At 42.3% G+C, this 27,435-nt stretch overlaps 1 protein-coding gene across 1 annotated transcript in view; it reads left to right on the top strand.

The window, feature by feature from the left end:
* LOC130835726 (ATP-binding cassette sub-family C member 4-like) overlaps window positions 1-27,435 on the top strand; it is a 192,771-nt gene that overhangs the window by 104,371 nt on the left and 60,965 nt on the right. Inside the window, exons 21-25 of the mRNA XM_057707518.1 lie at window positions 11,093-11,243; window positions 17,533-17,652; window positions 18,845-18,955; window positions 20,042-20,142; window positions 21,820-22,011. Of these exons, the coding sequence (XP_057563501.1) occupies window positions 11,093-11,243; window positions 17,533-17,652; window positions 18,845-18,955; window positions 20,042-20,142; window positions 21,820-22,011 (675 nt within the window). The remainder of the gene's footprint in view (window positions 1-11,092; window positions 11,244-17,532; window positions 17,653-18,844; window positions 18,956-20,041; window positions 20,143-21,819; window positions 22,012-27,435) is intronic.

Consider the following 27,435-nt stretch of genomic DNA (forward strand, 5'->3'; position numbering starts at 1 on the left):
AGCTTTTTCTGCATCTATTGAGATGATCATGTGGTTTTTATCCTTCAGTTTGTTAATATGGTGTATCACATGGATTGATTTGCGTATATTGAAGAATGCTTGCATTCCAGGGATAAACCCCACTTGGTCATGACGTATGATCCTTTTAATGTGTTGTCAGATTCTGTTGGCTAGTATTTTGTTGAGGATTTTTGCATGTAAATTCATCAGTGATATTGATCTGTAGTTTTCTTTTTTTGTAGTATCTTTGTCTGGTTTTGGTATCAGGGTGATGGTGGCCTCATAAAATGAGTTTGGGAGTGTTCCTTCCTCTGCAATGTTTTGGAAGAATTTCAAAAGGATGGGTGTTAGCTCTTCTCTAAATATTTGATAAAATTCACCTGTGAATCCATCTGGTCTTGGACTTTTGTTTGTTGGGAGATTTTTAATCACAGTTTCAACTTCATTCCTTGTGATTGGTCAGTTCAAATTTTCTATGTCTTCCTGATTCAGTCTTGGAAGGTTATACCTTTCTAAGAATCTGTCCATTTCATCCAGGTTGTCCATTTTATTGGCATATAGTTGCTTGTAGTAGTTTCTTATGGTGCTTTTTATTTCTGCAGTGTCCATTGTAATTTCTCCTGTTTCATTTCTACTTTTATTGATTTGAATCCTCTCCCTCTTTTGCTTGATGAGTCTTGCTAGAGGTTTATCAATTTTATTTATCTTCTCAAAGAATCAGCTTTTAGTTTTATTGATTTTTTTCTATTTTTTTTCTCTCTATTTCACTTATTTCTGTTCTGATCTTTATGATTTCTCTGCATCTGCTAACTTTGGGTTTTGTTTGCTCTTCTTTCTCTAGTTTCTTTAGGTGTAAGTTTGGATTGTTTATTTGGGATGTTTCTTGTTTCTTGAGGTAGGATTGTATTGCTATAAACTTCCATCTTAGAACTGCATTTGCTGCATCCCATAGGTTTTGGATCATTGTGTTTTCATTGTCATTTATCTCTAGGTATTTTTTGATTCCCTCTTTGATTTCTTCAGTGATCTCTTGGTTATTTAGTAGCATATTGTTTAGCCTCCATGTGTTTGTGTTCTCTACAGTTTTTTGCCTGTAATTGATTTCTAATCTCATAATGTTGTAGTCAGAAGAGATGCTTGATATGATTTCAATTTTCTTGAATTTACCAAGGCTTGATTTGTGACCCAGAATGTGATCTATCCTGGAGAATGTTCCATGTGCACTCGAGAAGAACATATAATCTGCTGTTTTTGGATATAATGTCCTACAGGTATCTATTAAATCAAGCTGATTTATTGTGTTATTTAAAGCTTGTGATTCGTTATTAATTTTCTGTGTGGATGATCTGTCCATTGGTGTCAGTGGGGTGTTAAAGTCTCCCACTTTGATTGTGTTACTGTCAATTTCCTCTTTCATAGTTGTTAGCATTTGCCTTATGTATTGAGGGGCTCCTATACTGGGTGCATATATATTTATAATTGTTATCTCCTCTTCTTGGATTGATCCCTTGAACATTATGTAGTGTCCTTTCTTGTCTTTTGTAACATTTTTTATTTTAAAGTCTATTTTATCTGATATGAGTATCGGTACTCCAGCTTTCTTTTGATTTCCATTTGCATGGAGTATCTTTTTCCTTCCACTCACTTTCCATCTATATGTGTCCCTAGGTCTGAAGTGGGTCTCTTGTAGACAGCATATATATGGGTCTTGTTTTTGTATCCATTCAGCCAGTCTGTGTCTTTTGGTTGGTGCATTTAGTCCATTTACATTCAAGGTAATTATCAATATGTATGTTCGTATTACCATTTTCTTACTTGTTTTGTTTTTGATTTTGTAGGTCCTTTTCTTCTCTTATGTTTTCCACTTAGAGAAGTTCCTTTAGCGTTTGTTGTAGGGCTGGTATGGTAGTGCTGAATTCTCTTAGCTGTTGCTTAACTGTAAAGCTTTTGATTTCTCTGTTGAATCTGAATGAGATCCTTCCTGGGTAGAGTATTCTTGGTTGTGGGTTCTTCCCCTTCATCACTTTAAATATATCATGCCACTCCCTTCTGGCTTGCAGAGTTTCTGCTGAGAAATCAGCTGTTAACCTTGTGGGAGTTCCATTGTATGTTATTTGTTGTTTTTCCCTTGCTGCTTTTAGTAACTTTTCTCTATCTTTAATTTTTGTCAGTTTGACTACTATATGTCTTGGCATATTTCTCCTTGGGTGTATCTTGCCTGGGATTCTCTGTGCTTCCTGGACTTGCATAGCTGTTTCCTTTTCCATGTTAGGGAAATTTTCAACCATAATCTCTTCCAATATTTTCTCGGGTCCTTTCTCTCTCTCTTCTTCTGGGACCCCTATAATGTGAATGTTAGTGCATTGAACATTGTCCCAGAGGTCTCTTAGGCTGTCTTCAGTTCTTTTCATTCTTTTTTTCTTTATTCTTTTCTGCATCAGTGATTATCACCATTCTGTGTTCCAGGTCACTTATTCGCCCTTCTGCCTCAGTTAATCTGCTATTGGTTCCTTCTAGTGTATTTTTCATTTCAGGTATTGTGTTGCATATCTCTGTTTGTTTGCTCTTTAATTCTTCTATGTCTTTGGTAAACTTTTCAATCTTTGCATCCAGTCTTTTTTCAAAGTCCTGGATCATCTTCACCATCATTATTCTGAATTCTTTTTTCTGGAAGGGTGCCTATCTCCTCTTCATTCAGTTGTTTTTCTGGGGTTTCATCTTGTCCCTTCATCTGGTACAAAGTCTTTTGCCTTTTCATTTTCTCTGTCTTTCTGTGGCTGTGGTTTTCAGTTCCACAAGACGAAATACTGCTGATACTGCTTGATTCTGCTCTCTGCCCTCTTGTGGATGAAACTGTCTCAGAGGCTCATGGGTGCTTCCTGATGGGAGGGCCTGGTGATGGGTTGGGCTGGGTGGGCAGAGCTCAGTAAAACATTCATACAATTTGGTGGGTGGAGCTCAGTAAAGCTCTAATCTGCTTGTCTTCCAATGGGTGTGGCTGTGTTCCCACCTTGTTTGATGTTTGGCCTGAGGCTACCCAGCACTGGAGCTTATAGGCTTTTTGGTGGGGCTAATGGTGGACTCCGTGAGGGCTCATGCCAATGAGCACTTTGTAGAGCCCCTGTTGCCAGTGCCCCCGTCTCCTCAGTGAGCCACAGCTGCCCCCCACCACTGTAGGCAACCCTCCAACACCAGCAGGTAGGTTTGGTTCAATCTCCTATGGGGTCACTGCGCCTTCCCCCTGGGTCCTGGTGAGCACACTTTTTTGTGTGCCCTCTAAGAGTGGAGTCTCCGTTTCCCCCAGTCCTGTGGAGGTCCTGCAATCAAATCTCGCTGGCTTTCAAAGTCTGATTCTCTGCAGATTCCTCCTCCCGTTGCTGGACCCCCAGGTTAGGAAGCCTGACGTGGGGCTCAGAAGCCTCACTTTAGTGGATGGACTTCTTCGGTATAACTGTTCTGCAGCTTGTGAGTAACCTACCCAGCATTTATGGGATTTGATTTTAATGCGATTCCACCCCTCCTACCATCTCATTGTGGCTTCTCCTTTGTCTCTGGATGTAGGGTGTTTTCTTTTGGTGAGTTCCAGTGTCTTTCTGTCGATGATTTTTCAGCAGTTAGTTGTAATTCTAGTGCTTTTGCAAGAGGGAGTGAGTGCACATCCTCCTGCTCTGCCATCTTCTTAGCTTTCTTTTTGTTAGTGTTTTCATGGGATATCTTTTTCAGCATTTTATTTCTACTTTTATGTAGTTTTATTTTTCAGGTGCCTTTAAAAAGTAGCAAATAGATGGACTCCAGTCTTGAATTTCATAGTAAGCTCCGACTCTGAGAAAAGATAGAAAGGAAGCTATTGATCAGTGAGATACACTGAACATGAAGGAAGAAGTGTACTTTATTTCCCTCATGCTTTCTATTGTGTTAGTAAGAAACTGTAAACCAAACATCACCATTCACTCTTCAGTGGAGTTAGTTGTGACTCCCACTTGGGAGCTAACTGAAGGATGCACAAGTCCCAGAGCTGGTGTGGCTGTGAAGAGATCCAAGGCAGCCAAATAAGGGAAGAAGGTGTGATTTGCATATTCCAAAGAAAGGAAAAGTATAGAAAAGCTTAGTCTTAGAGTTTGTATAGCTCTCATCATATAGATAAGACACACCAATGTTCTGTAATGTTCAGATTTAATAGAGTTAACTGAGTTGGGTGAGGTCAAAGGAAGCAGAGGTGTTAAAGGAGGAATCTTAGAACCAGAGCTGATCTCTGAACCTCCTGAAACATAAAAGGTACCACATCAGCTTACATGCAGACTCAGTGCTGATTCTAGGTTGATATTAAGTTTAGGAACTTAAATTTAAGAGTTTCCTGTATTTTTGCTTTTGCTTTTATTTAACCTGTAATTGAAGGGTAATGAGTACTGTTGGATAGGAATTACATTTTATTTCTTAATCCTTTCAGAGTTTTGTGTGACCTGTTCAGGATTTTACTGCCTCCACAAGAGACTTGTGTTAGGCAGCAGCACAATCTATGTGATAGTCATTTCATTGAAAGGTTCTTTTCTAATCTCACGTGTTTCCAGAATAGATAGGAAGAAGAATCTCTCCTATACCCACATCACTAAAAAGCTTAAAGATCAAAAAACTATTGATAGTTGTAACTTTTTCCCTCTCTAAATCACATGGAAGTCTTGCCTTGTTTTCTTACCAAGAAGTGAATCTTGCTTTGCTTATTGCACTTGAGTTATATTTTCTATAAAATCAGTAGTAGTTTAAGGCAATCTGGATAGATTGTACTCATCACAACTTGGAACAAAATTCTTAAGAGTCTAACTGACAGCAAAATTAAAAACTTTGAAATTCCTTTGAGGTGCTAGCATTCTTAATGTTCCTGATTTTTTTTTTTAATATTGTAAACAAATAATATAAGTATTGTCTACTGGTTATGTGGCTTTATGATTATATACATATTTCATGTTGTGCTAATGTAGGTATGAGATGGCGTGAGAGAGAATTCAAATAAGAATGGAGTGAGCCAGATGTATGGATGGCATATTTATTTGCATAAAAATAGAAGAATATACTTTTACTGATGTTTATAGAAAACATGTTCTTTGGCACAAGTATCACAAAGTCTAGCAGGAACAGAATCCCTTGGAATTAAGTTTAAAGTAAACTTAATTTACTTTAAGCTGGTAGATATGTGGGTAGATACCTAGGAATTCCTATAGGACTGTTCCTGGTGAATTGAAGGTTCTTGCCGTGTCGCAGAAACAACTAGACACAAGACAAGGAGGTCAAGAAAGTAGAGAGAGGGTTTATTTAAGCAAGAATAAGCTCTCAGAGGGAGAGGGAGCAGACAGGTGAGGAGCTGCTGTCCTGGGTTTCTTTGGCAATCCTGTTATGAGGGGCATACAAATGAAGGGATGGAATATTCACTGGGGAAGAAGGAGTTTGGGGGTCATATTCCCTGATTTTCATCCCATCTCCATCTTTCCTAGAGGAGGAGGTATTCCTGTCCTTATTTAGCTTTTATTGGAAGTGTCATGGCATCTGTTCATGATGAGTACTTCTTATCAGCAAAACTAATTTTATTGTAATGAGAGCATAATGAACAACAGGTATTACTGGACTCGGGAGGGTCCCGCCTTTCCCCACCTTTCTTTGTCTGCCTGCAAGACACTTATCACCCAAAATGTGTGGTTTCCTGTCAGTCTGGAGCTTCCTGCTTTTCTTTGTCTGCCCAGGGACCCCTGCTGTTTACAAGATGCTTGATTTCCCTCTACCCAGTCCCTACCCCCATTTCTCTGCTCATATCTAGCTACCTGCCTGGTGTAACAGGACTGTAAACAATTTGGAAGTTATAGTCAAAGTCAATATTCAGACTGTGCTTGTGGGAGGAATATGTTAAATCTGCAGTATTAGAATACTGTGTTCATTCTAGAGGTGGAGACTTCCTGGGGGAAATTTAGTGTTTTTACTACCATCCAAATATAGATATTGAACATGTAAAGTACTCAGCCTCATTTTGTGTCCTTGGGATTTATGTATTTATTAAAATTATTGGGCTTTTTTTCCTGAAGTCATTTTGCTTTCTGGGCTTAGAACTTATCCTTCTTATGAAACTTTCTTTTTTTTTTAATTTAAAGAATAATTCTTAAACCAACACGTGTTAGTCTGTTCTATTAGAGAGCATTTTTAAGACCTTTTAATGATCAGTCTGCTCTGTGTGCTAAGCAGGCTGTTACTCACTAACAGCTAGGAATCTAGAACTGGTCCTAGTATGGGAGAGACCAGATACAATCCCAAGAAACCCAACAAAATAGAAAATGCTGACAGAAGGGAAATATACAATAATGGAGTATATTTAGATATTAATTTTTAAAATATGAATTTTATCTTTATTTTGGATACAGTATCAGACAGAAATTAAACGAACAAACTTGGGGTCAGAATGACTGAATTACCTGACATAGGGCAAATTACTAAACCTTTCTGAGCATCACTTTCCTGCTTTGTAAAAGGAGAGAATAATCCCTCCCACTCAGATTTGAGGTGAGAATGAAATTAAATAATGCTTGTGAAATACTTGAGAGGTGGGGCACATGGCAAGCCTCATGAAATGTCCTCCATTGTTGGTAATTGGGAGGGTGGGGTACCCATCACTTCTTTGCTTGTTGCCTAGATCTAGAGAATTGTGGCATTTCTTCAGGATTATGAGAAAACTTGCCATGGGCACTAGCAATAAAGCAGTGTCATATTTTTCAAATTGATTGGGCAGGTTTTTAAACCAAATCATTAACATTTTTCTCAAGGATTATTTTTTTTTTCCTTTTCTTTACTCCTTTTGTATATTCGTTATTAACAATTCATTTAAATGCTGGTGTGGTTTGTCAGAAACAGCTGCTCACAGGGACAGCATCTTTCCTGAGGATGAGAGGTGCTCATTAGACTTCCTTCCATAGGTGGTGGTGACAGGTCCTCTACCTTAGTCATCCTGACATCCTAACTGGGCTGCTTGCACCAAGAAGGCTGACCTGGAGTGGACGCAGTTGAATTTCCTAGGATTCACTAGTGTACAAAATCTAGCTTTTGTGCTTTCATTGATATCAATATACCAGTTCATGGTGCATGTAGTAGAAAAGGTCAAATTGATCTCGTCTTGGAAATACATTGAATAATCTGGTTTGGTTTTGTTAATTCAGAGGTCCACCTTAGTCTCCCATAAATGCTCAGCAGTTTCATAACAGTAAGTCTTCACCAAGAAGAAGCAAAACTTGAAACAGACAGAGAATATGGAATAAGAAAGAAACGTCTCAGAAAAGACTGACTTGCTGCCATATCCCTAAGGTTATGAATCTCTGGGAGAAGATACAGAGAGCACAGAGACTATAGCAGGCGTGAGGTTTATTGGTCATATTTATTGTTTGAAGTGCATCGTCAAACAAAATAGACCTCAGATAAGATTTTTCGTGTGGCCAGAGAAAAGCCACAGTCACTTTGGTACATGTGACATCATCACCACATCTAGGAAAAATAGCCCCTGCTCTGATGCTTCCTTGGATAGCACTCAGCTGTTCCGGTGGTTAGAATGAGTGTCCTGTTAGGGCCTTTAAATCTACTAAATATACCATCCCTCCTGCCCTGCTGCTAGTACCCAGAGCACACTGAAATGAGGTAACAATGGACTCAGAATTTCTGTTAGTTATGCATGGACTGGTAAACACTTTATATACATGATTCATTTAATTCCCACCACCATCCTTTGATGTTGTTGGTATATTCCAGTTTTTACTAAGATTGAGAGTGGGTGTAGTGTCTTACCATTTCTGTTAATTTTCGAGAGGGTTGGCCCTAAACCCTGTCTCAGGTAGCTCAATACCTGGCTAATGGAATTTCTGATCCAGGTGTAGGTTGTCTTTCTCTGCAAACTAAAGAATTATTCTGAGTTGTGAAAAATCACCGTGTACTCTCAAGCGAAAGCCTTTATCCTATAATTTTTTGCATTTATTCATATAGAATCATAGACTTTGGATAGAATTTCCCAAATGGTGTGCTCCAGATGGGTTATAAGCACATCAGCATAATGATTCCCCTTATTTCTTGGGGCATGAGGACTTGGGTCACTTGCTTCTGGGTCAGCATGCTTCTTGCTGTGTACACATCATCATCTCTGTGCCACAGTGAGACAGAGGTACAGAAGCACTGGCCATGGGAGGTGGGCCATCAGGTGGGCCTGAAATCCAATCAGATGGGGGGAATTGAGTGTGTAGCTTGGATTAGGCTCCTTGGAATTCCTGGGAATGTGGAAGGAAGAAATGAGACTGGCTTCAAGGAAACCATGTTGGTTGTGCACCAGAATCTTTTGTTTCCTTCTTCATAGTGTTGACTGTTTGCTTAGACACTATTTTTGCCTTCTACCAACTTCTGTACAGAGTGTGAGACAGCTGGCAATAAATAAAAGATTCACAAGTGTATATACATAAATACGTGTAAATATAAACCCTTACATTGTATATATATTTTTTAATATAGTATAGTATACCATAATGTAATATCCAATCCACTATGAGGCTGGCGATAGTATGACCTACATGTAGAAATAAAGCTCTCACAGAAAGCCTCTTTGAAGTGCCTCAGAATTTAGGAGCATCACATCTGAAGGACTTAACCAAATTTGGGAGCTTCTGAGGGCAACAGTTACTGGTCTTTAATAGGTACCTGAAGAAAAGCACTGGCACAGCTCCCATAGAATCCTTTATTTTGATCTTAACTCTGCTTCCCAGGTAATCTGCCAGGCTGGCTTAACCATAAAAGGCCCTCACCTGAGGAGAGCCAGATTATTGAAACTGGTGAATAATGTCCAATCAAATGATGTGTATGCTAGAAAATTGTAAATTGGATTTTTTTTTTCGTAATTGACATTTCCTGACAGCTAGTGATGGCAAGCCAAGTGACTTTACTTAAGACATAGAAGGAGCTGGAAGGACCCCCTCCCCACGAGCACGAATGGCATAGCAGGATGGGATGCATCAGTTAATCCTGTGGCTGTAAGAAGTTGCTTAGCTGTAGGTGTAATAGGAGTATTTTCTCCACTTATGATTGGAATTTATTCCTTCAGCATTCCATCCTCTCCACTCTGAGGTTTATATTGATACCACGGCAGAGGCTGGGAGAAACAGGAAAAGCACACGAGTCAACGTCCAGATACTGCAGTTTGGTTCACAAGGGCTCCCGGCCACAGAGTCACAGCTCTGGCCATTTCCTCCTCCTCACAAGCTCCTCCTGCCTGCAGCTGTGGCTTTGGGATTCCTTGAGTATGATCTGTTCCTTTCCTTCTCTATGACCTGCAGTACCTTCCTGGGAAATCTTAGGACAACCACTTACCCTCCCAGCTTCACGTTTCTTATCTGTAATGGAAATGGCAGTCCTTGCTTTTCTAACTCACAAGATGGTTGTGAGGATCCTCTGAGAAAACTGATCTGGAAGAGCTCTGAAATGATAACCCGTGTCTCTATGATGCAGACATTACCCCAGAGACATGCCAGGGCCAGCTGCCCTGGGTGACAAGGTGGGGAAGGCCCTGGGCTGGCGAGCACGGGATGCAGGTGCTGGTGCTGCGAGGACACAGCACAGCAGATGTTAACTCAGACAAGCATCTCAGCCTTCCCAGCCCGGCTCCTTTTTCATCAAAATTTTCATCAATAGTAATTACTGCCTGCAAATTATTTATGCCACTCTTTCTGTTAGTTAAACTTGCTTATGAAATTCGGGCATCCGTTTCTTCTTCGAATTCTCAAAAAGCATTCAGGTTGTTCTTCCCCGTGTTTCCCAGCACTCTGTGTCCTGTGCAGATCGTCATGGATTTGTATCCATCTGAGACTGTAAACTTCAGAGGCCTTGGCCCAGGCCGTGAGAACCTGCATATGCCCCCCATTCACCTTGCTTTCATAGCAGGCAGATGCTACGTGTTGATTGCATTCCTATTGCTTAAAGCTGTACAGCATGATATCATACTTTTCCTGATAATGATGGATACTTAAATCAGCATGACCCAATGGCTTCCGTTTCTATTCTACCTGGTGTATTTTTAGACCAAGATAAAGCCATTGCATGGAATGAGGTGATGATTAAGTGAATGTTCATGAAACTCTTAACACAGTGCCTTGCATACCGTAAACTAATGGTAACTGGCATCTGCTGTTGTGATAAGCATTAGCCTTTGAAATGGACATTTTCAGTACTTAGCATAATGATAGAAAGTTGGTGGTATGTTGGGGGCAAGCTTAAATATGTCATAATGGCTCATGACGTGGGCTCCCTGACTCCACAACTGATGCTTAGCAGTCTCTGTCAAGTTGCTTTTCCTCTCTCTGCGCCTCAGTGTCTCCGTGGCTAAAATGAGATAATGCTGTTATTCAGTAGGTCTGTTGTGAGGAGTAAAAAGTAAATACGATAATAAAATTATCCGCACTCCAGTTATATTAAAACTTCTGTAAGTTCTACAGCCAGAGCGTGTATAATTTTTGACTCAGCCTCGTACCTGTGAAGTATTGAATGCACAGCCCTGTAAACAGTCAGCACTCAGTAAATGTTAACTATGGGTAGAAAACTAAGAAAGAGGAATTCCAACTTCCAAAGGTCAACATTTAAATTTTTTCCTCCTTTTCTGGACACTGAAGGTGTAACGAACCACTTTTTTATCCTTGCCTGTATAGCTAAGGTCTCTGGATCCCTCATCTGTGATACCTGCTCTCTCATCTCTCTAGTAACACCTATTGACTCGTGATAGTTTGGGATTCAACTCCTACTCTCTCTAAGTCTTAAATATTCTCATCTGTGAAAAATAGTAATGCCTGCCTCATAGGGCTATTGAATGTATCAAAAGACCTAATACCCAGAAAGTTCTTGTCATAGTGTTTGACCCATGCAATAAATATCATGAGGACCACCTATAATTTTATTTCTTTGGATGGGAAAGCATTCCCTGCCATTCCAACACGTCTTTCAAGAAAAGGAGTTTAATCCTAACAAAACAACCCCTTGAAGTTTATCTTTGAAAAGAATCCTTCATAAGGGGCTTCTGTATCTGTCTTTGCTATTTCAGACATTCCTACTTGTGATTGGTGTGGTGGGTGTGATGGTGGCAGTGATTCCTTGGATTGTGATACCCGTGGTTCCACTTGGCATCATTTTATTCTTTCTTTGGCGATATTTCTTAGAGACGTCACGAGATGTCAAACGCCTGGAATGTGCAAGTGAGTACCGGGGCTCTCGGGTGGGGATGGCAGTGCAGGCTGGCTTCCATTTATGCCATCATTAACCAGACCCCTGAAATTCTGCAGACTCTGTCTTCTAGAATTTCTCACCAAGTCAACATTAGGCAATTGAATATTATGGTCACTGTGAGTCAGTGTGGCCCTTATGGCAAATGGAGCTGGTGGCGGGTCAGCTGCAGCTTTGCATTTTAGCACAAGGAGGACAAATGTGAGCACCATGAGGACAGGGACCACTTCAGTCTGGTTCATGACATACTTCCTCACACAGAGCAGCCACTCAGTAAACATTTTTCTAAAAACAAATATTTCATCATGTTGGAACTAATATAGAAGGAAAATAGGGGATTTTTCTTCCCCTGAAGTTACTAGAAATGACAAGGAAAGGAAAAGATTAGGGAAAGGAAAGGAGGCATCAGTAAACATATGTCAGAAGTAATATATTTGAAAAATTAATTCTTTCACATTTTCAAAGATGGCAATTAAAGTGCAGTTGTTAAATGTTTTGAAAAGATAAGCCCTGTTAGTTTCAGTGTTGCTGTCTATCATCACCAGTATTTGCGATGATGTCACACTGTTTGTAGTCCCCTCTCCTCAAAGTTGTTCACATAAATGATGTGGAAAATAATCCCCTTAGGAACACACAGGAGGGGAATCCATTCAGTGTGCATTTAGTTTCTATCACTCCATTCAGCTTCCTAGTTTTAGAATAATGGGGAACACTGGTGGTGCAGTGGTTAAGAATCTGCCTGCCAATGCAGGGGACACAGGTTTGAGTCCTGATCCGGGAAGATCCCACAAGCTGCAGAGCAGCGAAGCCCATGTGTCACAACTACTGAGCCTGCACTCTAGAGCCCACAAGCCACAACTATTGAGCCCACGTGCCACAACTGCTGAAGCCCACGTGCCTAGAGCCCATGCTCCACAACAAGAAAAGCCTCTGCAATGAGAAGCCTGTGCACCACAACGAAGAGTAGCCCCCACTCACTGCAACTAGAGAAAGCCTGTGCGCAGCAACGAGGACCCAATGCAGCCAACAAATAAAATAAATTAATAAATTAAAAAAGAAAAGAATAATGGGGAACACATTTTATGATTCATCATTCTATTCTGCAGGTAATCACAGAGGTTGAAATAATCCAGAGCTTATCTCCTTATTAATGCACAGACATATTTTAGCATTATTAAAACAAAGAATCATAAGGAAAGTAGAATTGTTATATATTTTTTAAAAAGGTATAAGACAATAATAGCCCAAAAGTAAAGAAGGAAGATGTTTGTATCAGAAACCTCAACCACAGGTAGTTACTACAGATTAACATCAACTCAAATTTCTAGAATCCAAGCCAAGAAGAGAAACCTATTGAGGCCCATGGTTCTCTGTACCTACTAAATGAAAAAATGGAAGTTCATCAAGACAAATGAATTTTTGTTGTGGCATTTGCATGTTTTGTAAACCCTTCAAAGGCGTTTATCATAAATATTTGCATAAAGGATAATGAGCATCGTTTTCATAAAATCTATGGAAAAACTTTCAGTCATCAGGAGAACCAGCTAAACTCCATGACAGCTGGTTTGGTGAGGTGTTTGGATGGATGATAGAGAAGTAGAGTCCAGGTGTGTATGACATTCTGCTGATATGACTTGGTAGGATGGTAGGACCTGGGGAGGCAGAAGAGGACGTGATGAGCTCCATCCAGTCTTCTGTGTAGACAAGGCTTCAGACCTGTTAAGATTTGAGGCCACCCATGAGTCATGCAGCCGTCTTGTTGCAAAGCATGTCTCTGGTACATTCAGAGGGATTGTTCCAGAAGGAACACTTGACAGAGGTCTTTGTCTGGGGCGAGGGCCACTTCCCATCCATAAGGAAGTGGAGGGAAGGGCACCTCCTGAGGCTTTTTTCAAGAAGCAGTACAGGATTTTCTCAATACTTGATCTGGAGGTCTGAGAACTTTCTCTCCATCCCTGTGATATATTGGGATTTTTTACATCCTCTTAGGCTGCAGGAATGTTAGACAGTAAATTCAATCTGGATATTCCCTCCCCCACACCTCAGATAACCAGATGTGGTGGCCAGTTGAGTAGACCGTTTATGTTCTGTCTCTAGGTGCTGGGTCTGTGCCATAAATAATAACTCCGCTGTTTTCTCTGTGTAGTAGCTGATAGTGTGTCTTAAGGCCACTGCTGGAGCCACCAGCAAAAAGAAGGACTCCTGACTGCTGTGGCCAGAAGCAGAAGCCTGCTTCACCCTTGTGCTCTGAAGGACTACTGAAGTCCTGAGGTTTATGTTCAGATCCTCCTGCCTAGCTGCCTCTGGAACCTTAGGTTAACTTTTGTCATCTTAGTGACAGATCCACAGCTGATTATAATGAGGTTTTTTGCACATTTTTGCCAAAGTGAGCATAGCAATGGACAGTCAGGGAGCAGTGCATAAAACCAGGATGGCGTTTGGTCACCTTTCTCTAGCCGACTCTATGCATTGGGCAGAGCCTTAGTGATGAAGCCATATCCAAATTCTGTCTGAAGGCTGCTGTGATCAGCTAGCAGTGTCTGCCATGGGCATTGCTAGGGCAGGGTTAGCACATGTGCCAGGTGTATGCAGCCCATAGACCCTCAAGTATGCTGTTTTAAGGGGGTCTCGTGCCAGATTCCCAGGGTCTTTGTTCAACCTAAGGTTCTTAATAAGATGTGCAGTAATGGCTAAGGCTGTTGGATATTAGCTGAGTAAATTTGGGGTTTTCTGAACATAAACAAAGTCTGGAGAAAAGTGCTTTTAGTCTCACATGAGCATCCTCAGCCCTGACTATTCTCCCTCTGAGACACTGCAGCTGTGATTAAAAGCACAGCCTTGGAAATAAGACAGAGTTGAGTCTGACACCCAGCTCTACTACTTAGGTGGGTTCATTTACTTAACCTTGAACAGTGGGTGCTCTTAATCCCTCAGTCTCTGGGGGTCTCATGAGGATTGCTTGAGTTGATGCTTATAGTAAAGTACTTGCTGGCTGTTACCAAAGGCACAGAACCTTGAACATGAGGGAATTAAGAATCTATTAATAACTAGCTGGTCTCACATAATATGAATGATAACCCACAGCCAGGCTCTAGGCCCCCAGGGTCCTTGTATATGGTTCCCTACCCCCCCCACCCCCCCACTGCCAGGGAAGATCTGTAGTCCTTGTGGGATTCATTCCAAAGAGTCCTTAGGGTTGTGGAAAACATATCTGTCCATCTTGTGACCTGTAGGGTAACACGTGTCTGTGACTGCAGACTGATGCCATGGCTGGTACATAGTCTACTTCAGGACAGCGAGCTCAGTCTTGTGGGAAAAGGATGTTACATCGGGCCATGTAACACCAGAGCCTCGACATCCCCTCTCCCTCTGTACTAGTTAACTTTTTTGATGGCCCTCCAGTTCACTCATCCTGGCATCCCTCTCTGTCCTAGGAGGGGTTTGCAAAAAACGGGGTGGTTTTTCGTGGGTCCAGATTCCCGATGGACCGCTGTAACTCTTGGTCATGAGGTGAGGTAGGTGATGAGGTCTTTGGGTTCCCTGGTGTTCAAGGCTGGGACGGTATGTGATTTCTAAAGTCAACCCCATCTTCCATCCCTGCTGGAGAGAATGTCCTGCAGGTTTGATCACCTGTTGAGGGAAGCAGGTGAGGGAGGCCAAGCTGAAAAGTTTCATTCCAGGACTCTCCCTGGGTGAAAAGCCACGTCTACTTCCTTCTCAGAAGCCTTGCCTGTGATGAATAGTGTTGATGTCATAACATTTGCTCTGGAAATGAGAGCCTGGTTCTAGTGTGTTTTCTACACTTTTTGGAGCTGGGTTCTCAGCACCCTCCTGAGAGGGTGACGGGCCCTGGAAACCTCCGGCATCATCCCTGTGAGCACCCTGCTTCCAGACTGAGTTCTGTGGGCGGGTTGGGACACCTACTGGGGCTGCAGGAAAGGCCTGTGCAGAGCTCCCAGCCTTTCTTATTTGGAGCGTGAGCTCAATCTCAGTTCACGTTGCTGTATTAAAGGTGCAAAGTTATAGGAAGATAAAAAGTTACTCAGTAGAACAGTGTGGATGCTGAAGTAACACTGCAAACATGCACCTGGGCAGTGAGAAGCACCACTGAATCACTGAAGGCTCCTTGCCTGAATTAGATACAAGCGGAAATGTTAGATCATGCCCCAATTCAGAGAAGGTTTTTTCCTTAAAGCAGTATCACCGATGAGGGCCCCTCACAATTAAGGTTCCTGGTCAGATGTCCCATTTGGAAAGAGCCTCAGGGCTGAGGGGATGGTCAGCTGGCCCACAGCCCAGGCTGTCCTCCCACAGCCCAGGTCTTCCCACCCTCCCTGAGCCTCAGTGTCTCACAGGAGGAAGCCTGCCCCTTCCTTGCTTGTAGAACCAGAGATGCTAAGCATAAGAGGAGGTTCTATCTTTGCCCATTTGTACCCCAGCCCCCACTACACACACCTGCAGTGCCCATGTGCACATCGGTGCTAACTGAACTGTCACCCAGACAGGCACTTGGATGCTGGGCTAAGCAGTCAGGCCCTGAAAATAATTGGAGTTTTCCCTCTTGAATCTTTTTCCCTATAATTTAAAAAAATCTCTGTAGCCTCCTATAAGCTAAGTGACCTTAACTTCCCGTAAACACCCAGGTTTTACCAATTGGTCTTTTCTAAGAGAGGCACAGGTAACAAAGTGATGTCAGTATTTCCTGCTGATAAAGCACAAGTCATCCCAGACAGAGGTCACAGGCTCACTATCTGCCCCTGACAATAGCAAGTTACAGCCTCATTCATGGTGGGGAATGAAAACCGTAAGGGGTCCTCCCTGCCCAGCAGCCTGCAGCCCACCTGTTCCCTGAGGTGCAGGAGCCTGACCCTGGTGCGCATGGTCAGTGTGCTCTTAGAGAAGGTGGCAGGAAACGTATGGCCAGTCATGTGACACCAGGCCCCAAACCCACATGAAGTCACTAAAAACAGAATGGCCTCTAAGGCCATGGTCAGATTCTAAAAGGTTAATATCAGTGTCACAGGCCACAGTGACCTCCAAACACCAGGGCAGGTATCCAGCAGGGCAGTTATGAAAACATCCATCAGGTTCCCAGAGCAGAAGTCAAGACTATTGAAAGACCCCTTGGTTGCACAGGTCCTGTGGGCACAAGGGCAGTGCAGTACCCAGTGTCTCCGGGACCCTCAAAGAGGCTCTTGGAGCAGGTGCAGGGAAAGTCCCAGGATGCAGGGAGATGGCAGACTGTCTGTTCACCTTACTTATCTCGCCCCTGTCCTGTGCCTGGGATTGTTCCAGTTTGGGGGATATGCTGACCTTATCCCAGCTCTTACGTCACTAATCTAAGGTGGAGACAACACACAGGTGGCTCATCACAGTTCAGTGTGGTGAGGACTCTCACAGAGAATTAAATTTTAGAATACTACTGACTCCAACATTTGTGAACAATAATTAGCCCTAAAGAAGAATGAAATGTTGCCATTTCCAACTATGTGGTTGGACCTAGAGGACATTATTCTTAGTAAAGTAAGACAAAGACAAATACTATATGATACCACTTCTATGTGGAATCTGAAAAACAATACAAATGAATCTATACACAAAACAGAAACAGACTCAGAGACATAGAAAACAAACTTACAGTTACCAAAGGGAACAGGGAGGGAGGGAGGGAAGGACAAATTAGGAGTATGGGATTAACAGGTACACCCTACTATACATCAGATAGGTAAGGAACAAGGATTTACTGTATAGCACAGGGAATTTTATTCAATGTCTTGTAATAACCTATAATGGACTATAATCAGGAAAAAATAACTGAATCACTATGCTGTATACCTGGAACTAACACATTATTGTAAATCAACTATACTCAATATATACAACTTTTAAAATTAGTGAACAGTTTCCACCTGGAGGAAATTTGTAGGGAGTCGTGTTTGAGGAGAACCTAGGTGAATGTGCTAGTAACGAATTTCTTTATCCAAATCTAGCTGTGATTTGAACTTGGTCAAAGATAGATTCAAGGAGAACCTTTCATTTCCAGGTCATTAAAGTGAAGCTTGGTGTGAGCAGGAGTTGGAGGGTCACATGGAGAATTCTCTCCAGAAGGGGCGTTGTCCCTCCTCTACCAGGCAGCCCACCAGGAAGCCCTGGGTGTGCCCTTTCACGGGACGAGTGACCACATAGCACGGGAGGTGGTAGGTTTCCTTGCATCCGGCCTCCCTGACTTTCTCTCTCCTTTGTCTGTCTCTGCTTCCCCAGCACGGAGCCCAATATTTTCCCACTTAGCATCTTCTCTCAGGGGACTCTGGACCATCCAGGCGTGCAAAGCTGAACAGAGGTTTCAGGAACTGTTTGACGCACATCAGGATTTGCACTCAGGTCTGTAAGTTTCTGGAAATGATTTCAAAGGATGGGATGTGCTGCCTTCTGAGGCCTGATGTCCCTCTCAGGCGGCCTTGCTGGACAGCACCTCTCTCTGTTCCGCCCCACGTCCCCCTCTGCCCACCTGCCTCCCCCACCCTTTCCTCTCAGCATCCCCTCTGTGCTCCCCGCTTCCCCCATCACATCCCTGCTTTTCTCCCCTGACTGGCTTATGTTGTCCTTCCATCATTGTGCCCTGTGGTTTTCTGTCCTTTTAGGGTGCAGGTCAGCAAACTTTTTTTTTTTTTTTTTTGCAAAGAGGCAGAGAGTAGATATTTTAGACTTTGTATGCCATACTGCCTCTGTTGTAACTTCTCAACTTTCTTGTTGTAGCTCAAAGACAGGCAAAGACAGAACATCAACAAATGGTGGTGGTTGTTTTCCAATAAAACTGTTTACAGAACCAGGTGATGGGCTCTTCTTGGCCCACAGGCTGTAGTTTGCAGACTCTCTTTTCAGAGCACTCAGGCCATCAAACGTGATTGAGGAAAATCATTTCCTGATGATCAGATTTGCTGCCCACTTGATGTGCATTATTCTTTGTATCCATGAAGTTTTTTTCTAGGCAGAAATTTCAGAATTTCCTTTGTCTGTAAAATCCTGGTCTGTCTCTCTAATTTTTATTGTAATTTGAAGATAAAATGGCATGTGAAAGCCATATATAGATCCTTTCAGCTGATGGTCATTTAGATACTGGCTCCTAAAAGTAGACAACGTGCAGGGCCCTGTAGTAAATGCAGAAGGTGCTGGAGACAGAGTGAGCTGTGCTCTTTGCTATCAGAGAGCTGGGAACAGCTGACCCTGTGAGAGGATAACTCTCATATCAAGGCCCAGTGCTGCAGGAAACGTACTAATGAGAGCATTTCTCCATCTTTTTCATGATGATCCTATTTCTGTTTATAACCTATAGGTTGAAGTTTTCAGGGCTTTCTTCCCACACAGTCCCTGGACTGATTCCTGTGTGTACCACACAGTGTCTTGTGTTAGAACCTAACTTTCTGGAATCTTCAGGCTCCTTGGGCATGTAACTTTGCTGTCCTACCTTGTGTACACATCTTCTGTAGCTCAGCTGAGCAAAAGGCTGTCCCTCGTTCAAAGCAATAAACATGGTTTTTCTGCTTATTATGCTTATCACGGTGCACAAATCCAGAGGCTTGGTTCCTGCTTCTGACCGCGTCCCGATGGCTCGCCATGCGTCTGGATGTCATCTGTGCCATCTTTGTCACTGTTGTTGCCTTTGTGTCCCTGATTCTGGCAGAAAGTAAGTACAGATGTGAATAATTATTTGTGGTATACTTACAGTTTATAGCTTCATTTACAATTATTATATTAAACTTGCCATCTGGTCTAATATATACCGTTTGGTTCTAATGAATTGTATTAAAGTCTTTGCAGCATGTGATTCCACAGTGTGGTCTATATGAAGTCATTTGTGTGTTGATGACACATTTTAGTTTTTTATCTGTCTTTGAGGGGGTTTAGGTCTACATAAGTGTGGGAAGCTGACCTTCTGAACTTTCCAAGTAGTGTTCAGTAGTTGGGAGGAGAGGACCAAGTTTACTATTAAGCTTTTTATCCAGCTCAGGGCTTTAGGTTTTAGCTTTAGGGCTACTTGGGTCTCTTGGTTGCAGGTGCCTGGTGCACGGGGGTGAGAAGATTCTCTGTGGGAAAGAACAGTGCCCTCCCTGCTGTGTGGGCACCAGATGAGCAGGTATTATTATGCATGGCATGAATTCTATCGTAACTATTCCATAGGAACAGCGTTTAATCATAGTCTTAAATAAGGAACAGTGAGAGTAGTATTTTAGATTTAAAAGCACTGGCTCTTAGAACCCATTGCCTTGTTTTTCATGGTTTGAACTGCAGCTGTGTTGGACGTAGAAAGTGAAATTACATAATGGTTCTTTTTTTTTTTTTTTTTAATTTTATTTATTTATTTATTATTTTTTGGGGGGTACACCAAGTTTAATCATCTGTTTTTATACACATATCCCCGTATTCCCTCCCTTCCTTGACTCCCCTCCCTCGAGTCTCCCCCATAATGGTTCTTGAAAGCATAATCATGAAGGTCTGAATAATGACATGATTCCTCAGCTATATAATACTGTCAAGTGTATGTCAATGCTGTTGGGATTAATAAACTCATCTAATAGTCTTTTTGAATTCATAGTGGGTTTTTTTTTCACTGTATCATGGATTCAATCAACAGATAATACAAGTATGTGTACTACTAGCATTATATGCAAATGATTTAAATATTATAAAGGAGTCGATAAAGTGAGAGAGGGAGCCAGGCTCAGGGTTAAGAACGGGACTGACTTTATTCCCTTTCTTCTTCTGCATTTAGGTTTGGATCCCGGGCGGGTTGGCCTGGTTCTGTCTCTCACCCTCACGCTCACACAGATGTTCCAGTGGTGCGCCAGGCAAAGCATAGAAATTGAGAATATGGTGAGTTTACCTTAACGTTCTTAATCTTTTCAAGTCTCTGCCATTAAGTGGCATAAAAGCAATTCTTATGTATAATATTAAAAGTATTATTTTTACATCATAGCTAACAGTTTTTTTACATCCTCCTCCCTCTGTTTAAAATTAATGTAAGATAAAATAAATATGAGGGTAAGTCAAAAATTATCCACACTCCAGTTATATTAAAACTTCTTTTGGCCACACTGTCTTATTAGTGCTTTCCATTCAAGGCTACTGTCTCCCCAGTCACTGCTGTGCAGGTGTGAATGTGTTACATCAGCTCATTTGTAACTGTGGTGTGAGCAAATATGGATGCCCTCCTTGTGATTTGTACCAAAGAAGAACAGCGTGCAGTGATTCGTTTTTTGTGGTCTGAGGGTGTGCACATCCGCACACTTCTGCCCACACTGTGGACACACCGTAAAAACTTCATTTTGAGCTGTTAAAGCATCCTCCCTATAGTCCTGATCTTGCTCCAACGGACTTTCACCTGTTTGGTCCCCTGAAAGCAGCCCTACAAGGAAGAAGATTCACTTCTGATGAAGAAGTGAAGACAGCATGCATTTGTGGCTCGCAGCTCAGCCTAAAACATTTTTAATGAGGGAATACGAAAGCTTGTTGACAGATGGACAAAGCGTATTGAAAAGCAAGAAGATTGTGTCAAAAAATGATGTATTTGTCTTGTCTAAAGTTAAGTAAACTAAATTCTACAGCCAGAATGAGGATAATTTTTGACTCACCCTCGTACATGTTTTTCTCAGTCTTATGTGAGCCGTGTCAGCAGGTTTTATATCCATCACAAGCTGTCTTCAAATATAATAAGTGTCTCTGTAGAAGGGAGGTTCTGAAACCCTGGAGAGAATATAATCTAACTTTTTAGGTGCTTGTTTAGTTTTTTTTCTTAATGGGTAATTCCTCATTCTTGATAAATGAAGAATTCATTATTTTTAGAGGTTTTTTAAAATTTAATTCATAGGTATTCTTCCCCTTCCCCCATTTTAGGATTTATTCTTGTATGTGCTGAACACCTGAATTTGCTGGTGTCCCTCTTGTAGGGTAAGCTCCCTCTTGGAGTGTGCTGTCAGAGGTGTGAGTTATGGTTGTTCAGGAGGCTTTAGTCAATATGTGAATTGTCTCCTCTTTTGAATATTAGCACCTTCTAAAGGAAAAAACAATAAGATGAAAGGTTTCCAATCTGTTCTCCTAATAAAGTGACTAACTGTTAAAATGAGGTTTGATGACCATCCAGCTTTATTCATCTATAACAGATGGCCCTTCTGTAGCCACACAGTACTGACTGATGGTCCATAGTATTCTTTTCTTTGATAAAATTCTCTTGTTTTTTATTCATACCTGAAAATTGGGTCAGTAAAATCTTAACATTCAGCTCTCTAATCTTTTAGATTTAATATAATGTTGAAGGAAGTAGCTGTAAGTGAAAGTGTTAAAAGACAGTGAACAAGTTTGCAGATCATCAAAGGCCTCATCAAACTATTACTTCTGTCTTTTGGGGATGCTTAGACCTGAGATATTCTTAAACTTATAAAAGCAGATATAGAGATAAAATGCAGCAATTTTATTTACAGTCTCTGAACATACATAAACAAGACCCTCTATTCCTACTGGTTCCTAACTCATGTGATGTCCTGTGTCTTTCAGATGATTTCAGTAGAAAGGGTGATTGAACACGCAGACCTTGAGAAAGAAGCATCCTGGGAATATGAGTATCGTCCACCGCCAGCCTGGCCCCGTAGTGGACGGATTTCCTTTAACAGTGTTAACTTCAAATACAGCTTTGACAGTCCTCTGATATTGAAGGACCTGTCAGCACTCATTAACTCAGAAAGAAAGGTTTGTTTAAGCCATTTGCCTCTTTAAAAGTCCAGCTAAAGATTTAGCACTGCATCTGCTATTGGCTTCCTTGTCAGTGTATCAGGGGGACTCTTTGTTCCTCATGGATGTAGAGTAGATCAGTGACATTGTAGGTGAATCCTTCTAGGAAACTGACCATGGAATGGGGATCCCAGCATTTCTTCCCTGTGTCATGAGCTGCTCGTGGTGGTTGGTGGGCCCTGGGCTCCAGAGCTGGAACTTAACCTGACCCGGGATACGATATGTGACACCTGGTTATTCATGTGGAGTCTGGGAAGTCAGCCCTGGCTCCCTGTCCCTAATTCTCCAGTATCTCCCTCCTATCCATCCTTTCTTCTTTGTGTTTCTGAAATCTTCTTTTCCTCCGTGACGCCCTTAGGTTGCAGCCTCCTCCTCTGTCCCCTGGCCCTTTCTGTAGACTTAGCTGCCATCACCTGCCCTCCCACCCACAGACTGCATCTTTCTGAAGCACAGATCGAATCCTTCCTGGCCTGGGTGAGCTGCTGCTGGAACCATACTGCAGCCCCAAGTGCAGTCCAGCAGGGGCTGCTTGGCCAGCTCGTAGCCACCAGAGAAGAGCCCAGAATCATGACTCAGTCAGGGGTGAGGAACCAGAGCCCCAGCTGGAGGCAGGCCTCAGAGACTTGCTCAAAGTCAGTGAAAGGCCAGAGGAGCAGGGAAAGATGTATGTGGGAGACGACAGAGAGGTTTGTGACCTGGACCTGCCATTGTCCATGGCTGCTGGCCATGTTCCTTTCACACCAAGCTTGGGGCTCTGGGCTGGGGTCAGGGGAGGCTTTTGGAGAAGAGACTAAACCATAACAGACAAGGCAGTAGGAAGCTTTTCCCCACCTACCTGTCCAGCGTCAAGTCCTAATATACACACAGCCCTTGCACTCGGGTCGTGTATATATTCTCCCAAATCTCCACGTCCTCCCAGCTTCCAGTGTGTACACGCTGCCCCTCTACCTCAGAGACCTTTCCCTTCCATCATCTAGCTGATGATTGTTTTCATTTTCTAAGTTAATTCTCATGCATGTGCTTCTGCGAGACCCTTAATTCTTCTTCAGCATCTTATATGAGTGTGAGTCAAAAATTACCCGCACTCTGGCTGTAGAATTCATTTTCATTAACTTTTAGAAAAGGCAAATACATCATTTTTCGACACAGTCTTCTTGCTTTTCAATACAGTTTGTCCATCTGTCAACAAACTTTCATATTCCCTCATTAAAAAATGTTTTAGGCTGAGCTGTGAGCCACAAATGCACCTCTGTGTTCACTTCATCAGAAGTGAATCTTTGTCTTTGTAGGTCTGCTTTCAGGGGACCAAACAGGTGAAAGTCTGATGGAACACAATCAGGACTATAGGGAGGATGCTTTAACCCCTCAAAACGAAGTTTTTGCAGTGTGTCCACAGTGTGGGCAGAAGTGTGCAGACGTGCATTGTCATGCAAGATCACAGTAACCTTGGATAGCAGTCCTCTGCATTTAATCTGAAGTTTGGGCTTCAGCACAAACTTTTTGAAACCTAAGTCTGTCGTGGATTATTTCATAGGCAGAGCCATGACTGCTTTTCAAATGATTTGCCGCTTAATCCACAGTCACTCATCTATTTGACAGAATCATTTCACGTGTACACTCAATGTTGTCATCAGCCGTGGATGTGGACAGGCGTCCGGCTCCTACTTGATGGTGCTGGCTAACACTTGTGCTACCTTCCTTGAAATTCTCTGCCCATTCATACACACTTCTTCACGACAAAATACTTTCTCCACACTGCACACAAAGTCTTTGATAAATAATGGCACCAGGTGCACCCTCAGACCACAAGAAGTGAATCACTGCACGCTGTTCTTCTTTCGTGCAAATCACAAGTGGGACGTCTGTTTTTGCTCACACTGCAGTTACAGATGAACTGATGTAACATGTTCACACCTGCACAGCAGTGACTGGGGAGACAGTAGCCTTGAATGGAATGAGCTGATAAGACAGTCCAGCCAATAGAAATTTTAGTATAACCAGAGCACGGATAATTTTTGGCTCACCCTCGTATATTTTTTAAGATAGCACTTGTGGTGCACTTGTGTTCATAGCAGTGTTAATCATGGTAGCATTCCAAGTATCCATCAACAGATGAATGGATAAACAAATGTGCTATATCCTTACAATGGAATGTTATTCAGCTTTAAAAAGGAAGTAAATCCCAACCTATAGATAACCTTGAGGACATCATGCTAAATGAAATAAGCCAGAAACAAAAGTAACAAAGAGTGTATGATTGCACTTATATGAGGTTCCTAGAGTAGTCACACTCATAAAGACGGAAAGTGGAATGGTGGTTTCTGCGGACTATGGGAGGGCGAATGAGGAGTTATTGTTTAATGGGCACAGAATTTCAGTTTTACACTGCAGAAATATCCTGGAGGTTGGTTGCACAACAATGTGAACGTACCTAACACTAAACTGTACACTTAAAAATTGTCAAATTGGTAAATTTTGTATTATGTGCATTTTACCACAATTAAGATAAAAGAGAGCCCCTATGGCATGCTTTGTAATTTGGGGTCTGTATCTCACAGAACACTGAGGCTTCCTAAGATCAGGGAGCATCTTATTTTCATCTTTGTTCCCCAGAAAGTGGCATTCTGCAGGGCACAGAGAGGGTGCTGAGGGACTGCTGGCTGGGAGAGTGAGTAACACACAGGTGTGAGCAACCAGTAACCTAAACACACACAGAAAACAACTCCATAAACACCTGATTACCTAGACCTGTTAACTACTTTAAGAACTGCTGTTTCCACCACAGACCCATCTAGTGGACTGCAGCCGTAATTTAATGAATGATATCCTTGTGACATGGAAGAATAAATATTCAATTTACTGCCCAAATGATACCCAGGGAGCAGCTGCAGTTAGTCACAGGGCAAAAGCTCCCTCCTAATTATTTCCAGGTTCATTGTAGGCCTGGAGGAAGGTGAGGACTGCTGTGCTGGGAAAACAGTCACTGCACTTCTTTTTTTTTTAAATAAGAACTTTTGTTGAGATACAGTTAACATACAATAAACAGCATATATTTAGAGTGTACAATTTGGTATCCCAATCTCCCAATTCATTCCCCCCCAACCCTCCACTGCACTTCTGATGCAGTCCTGTCCCAGAGAGCACTGTGGGTGATGTTTGCTTACTCGTAGACAATGTTTCCTCCATATTTCCTGTTGTAAATGTATTTGTGTTAATTTGCACTCATCTTAAATTTCCCCCAAAGCCAAAAATAAAAATTATTGAATAACTCTGTAGTACATCTTAGGAATATAACAGATTTGTATTCTATGGTCTTAAAACCCCCAAATCATAGAACTATCTGAGATTCTAAAATGTTTGAGGGAAGATTGAATCTGGAGACTGAATTCATAACTGCAGTAACTTTACTTTTGTCTTGTGTCTTGATCCAACCACAGTATCACCGTCAGCTTCATTTCTGTGTTTGGAGATGATACCCGGGCAGCATAGCCATGAAGTCATTTCACTTCACCTGTGAACATCCAGGATTCCCCTGCTGCACACCTCTCCTGCCCTCTTTATCCAGGACACCCCTTTGGTGTTGGATTTGACCAAGAGAGGCTGCTGTGGGGGAACACGTGGAGTGAGCCAGCCCAACAGAAGTGGGGCTTTATTTTCTTTCTGTCTTTTCCTCTGCTGTCCCAATTCCTGGACCTTGGAGTCAACAGGGAAATGTAATAGGTACTATGCAGGTTTCTAATTGATGGAAGAAATAGCAAGTAAAAATAAAGACCCAGAATGAGGTAAATAGCCCCCTAGGATTGCTGGTTAGATTATGAACACTGGGTGTGTTTTTCATTTAATGATTTTGTGGTTGATTTGATCATTTTAGAGAGTACTGGGCCACTTTAAAGCATCTTCCAGCTCTAGTGATGGATCAATTTTGGTTTGCTTTTTCTTGTTCCCTGCTCAGAGCTATTACTTGAATAATACATTTTTTACAGATGCTTACTAGACCTTGCTCTAATATGCAAAATATTAGTGTCCTACATTTTCTCCTCTTTTACATAATATTTTCTCAGCAACCCCTCCCCTCACTCCCAGGTTGTTCCACGTCCCCTGCCGGCTTCCTAATTCCTTGTGACTCAGACTGTGATGCTGGACCAGCAGCTCCTGCATCGCCTGGAGCTTCTTAGAAATGCAGACTCTCAGGCCCCCCAGACCTCTTGACTCCACATCGCATTTGAACAAGACCTCCCAGTAAAGTCCTTTCTCTCCCACAGGCAGTTTTTGATGACGGATAATCTGTGATTTCCATGAAATGTCCTTTGACAGTTTGAAATTGAGCTCATGAATCACCCAAACCCTGCTTGTGACTGAGCATGAGGCTCTGGAACGTTCTGTGCCACGTACCCTACAGACTTATTTACTTCCATATTCTGCAAATTGCACCTTTACATTATAATCCAGCTCTGTGTGATTCCAATGCATTTATTTGCATCTTTTCAGTGAAGTCTGTCTTTATCACAGACAGTTTTCATTCTGCTGTCCTTCCCCACACCAGCCTCCTGCGGGGACTGGAGGTCTTTCACCACAGGCTGGGCTTAGGGTCAGAGACAGCCCAGCGAAGCAGTGTGTGTGCGACTCTTTCACCACCTGATGGGATCACAAATGAGTCTTGCTGCCCCAAGCAGGGCACTCGGTCTGTTTGGCCTGTTTCCCAGGCACCATGTGCCCCACTTAGCTGCAGGTTTCTCTCCCAGCACAGCTGTGGGTGCCGGGTCTTCCTGCTGAGAGCCAGCCCACCTGACCTCAGGTACCCCCTTTGCTCAGAGATGTCGGCCCCCCTGTCTCACTCACCACGTTCTACTTACCTGTATCCACGTCATGCTTTCACTGTCTGGCCTCAGGATCCCTATGGTTGGCTGATTCCTTTTACAGCCACTACACCTCTCTCCACTTCCTTCTAGTGAGACAGAGGGACTTAATAAGGTGCCAGGCCATCCAAGTGAAAAGGAGGCCATCAGCAGAATGGAAAAGAGGCCGACGCACGTGGGTTTGAGTCTCATCCTGCAACTTATGGGCTTTGTTATTTCTTGCCGGCTAATTAATCCTAAAAACTTCAATGTTTACTTTTGCAAAATGGAAGTGATAGGACCTAAGCTCTAGGGTTGTTGTACTAATTAAACAAGATAAGACATGTAAAGCCCCTGGCATAGAGAGCAGCACAGAGTAAATGCTCAAAGATAGTTGTCATTTTCATGGGATGTAAAATGACCTTAATCACTTACACTGTGCAAATTGTTTGTCCCATGAAAGTGAGAGGTTGGCCATTTGCAACTGTATTTATGGCTGTAGGATCCATCAGCCATGTCTGTATCTCTTTCTAGCTTATCATATACC

This window comes from Hippopotamus amphibius, chromosome 14, assembly GCF_030028045.1.
Source record: "Hippopotamus amphibius kiboko isolate mHipAmp2 chromosome 14, mHipAmp2.hap2, whole genome shotgun sequence".
Classification (NCBI taxonomy): domain Eukaryota; kingdom Metazoa; phylum Chordata; class Mammalia; order Artiodactyla; family Hippopotamidae; genus Hippopotamus; species Hippopotamus amphibius.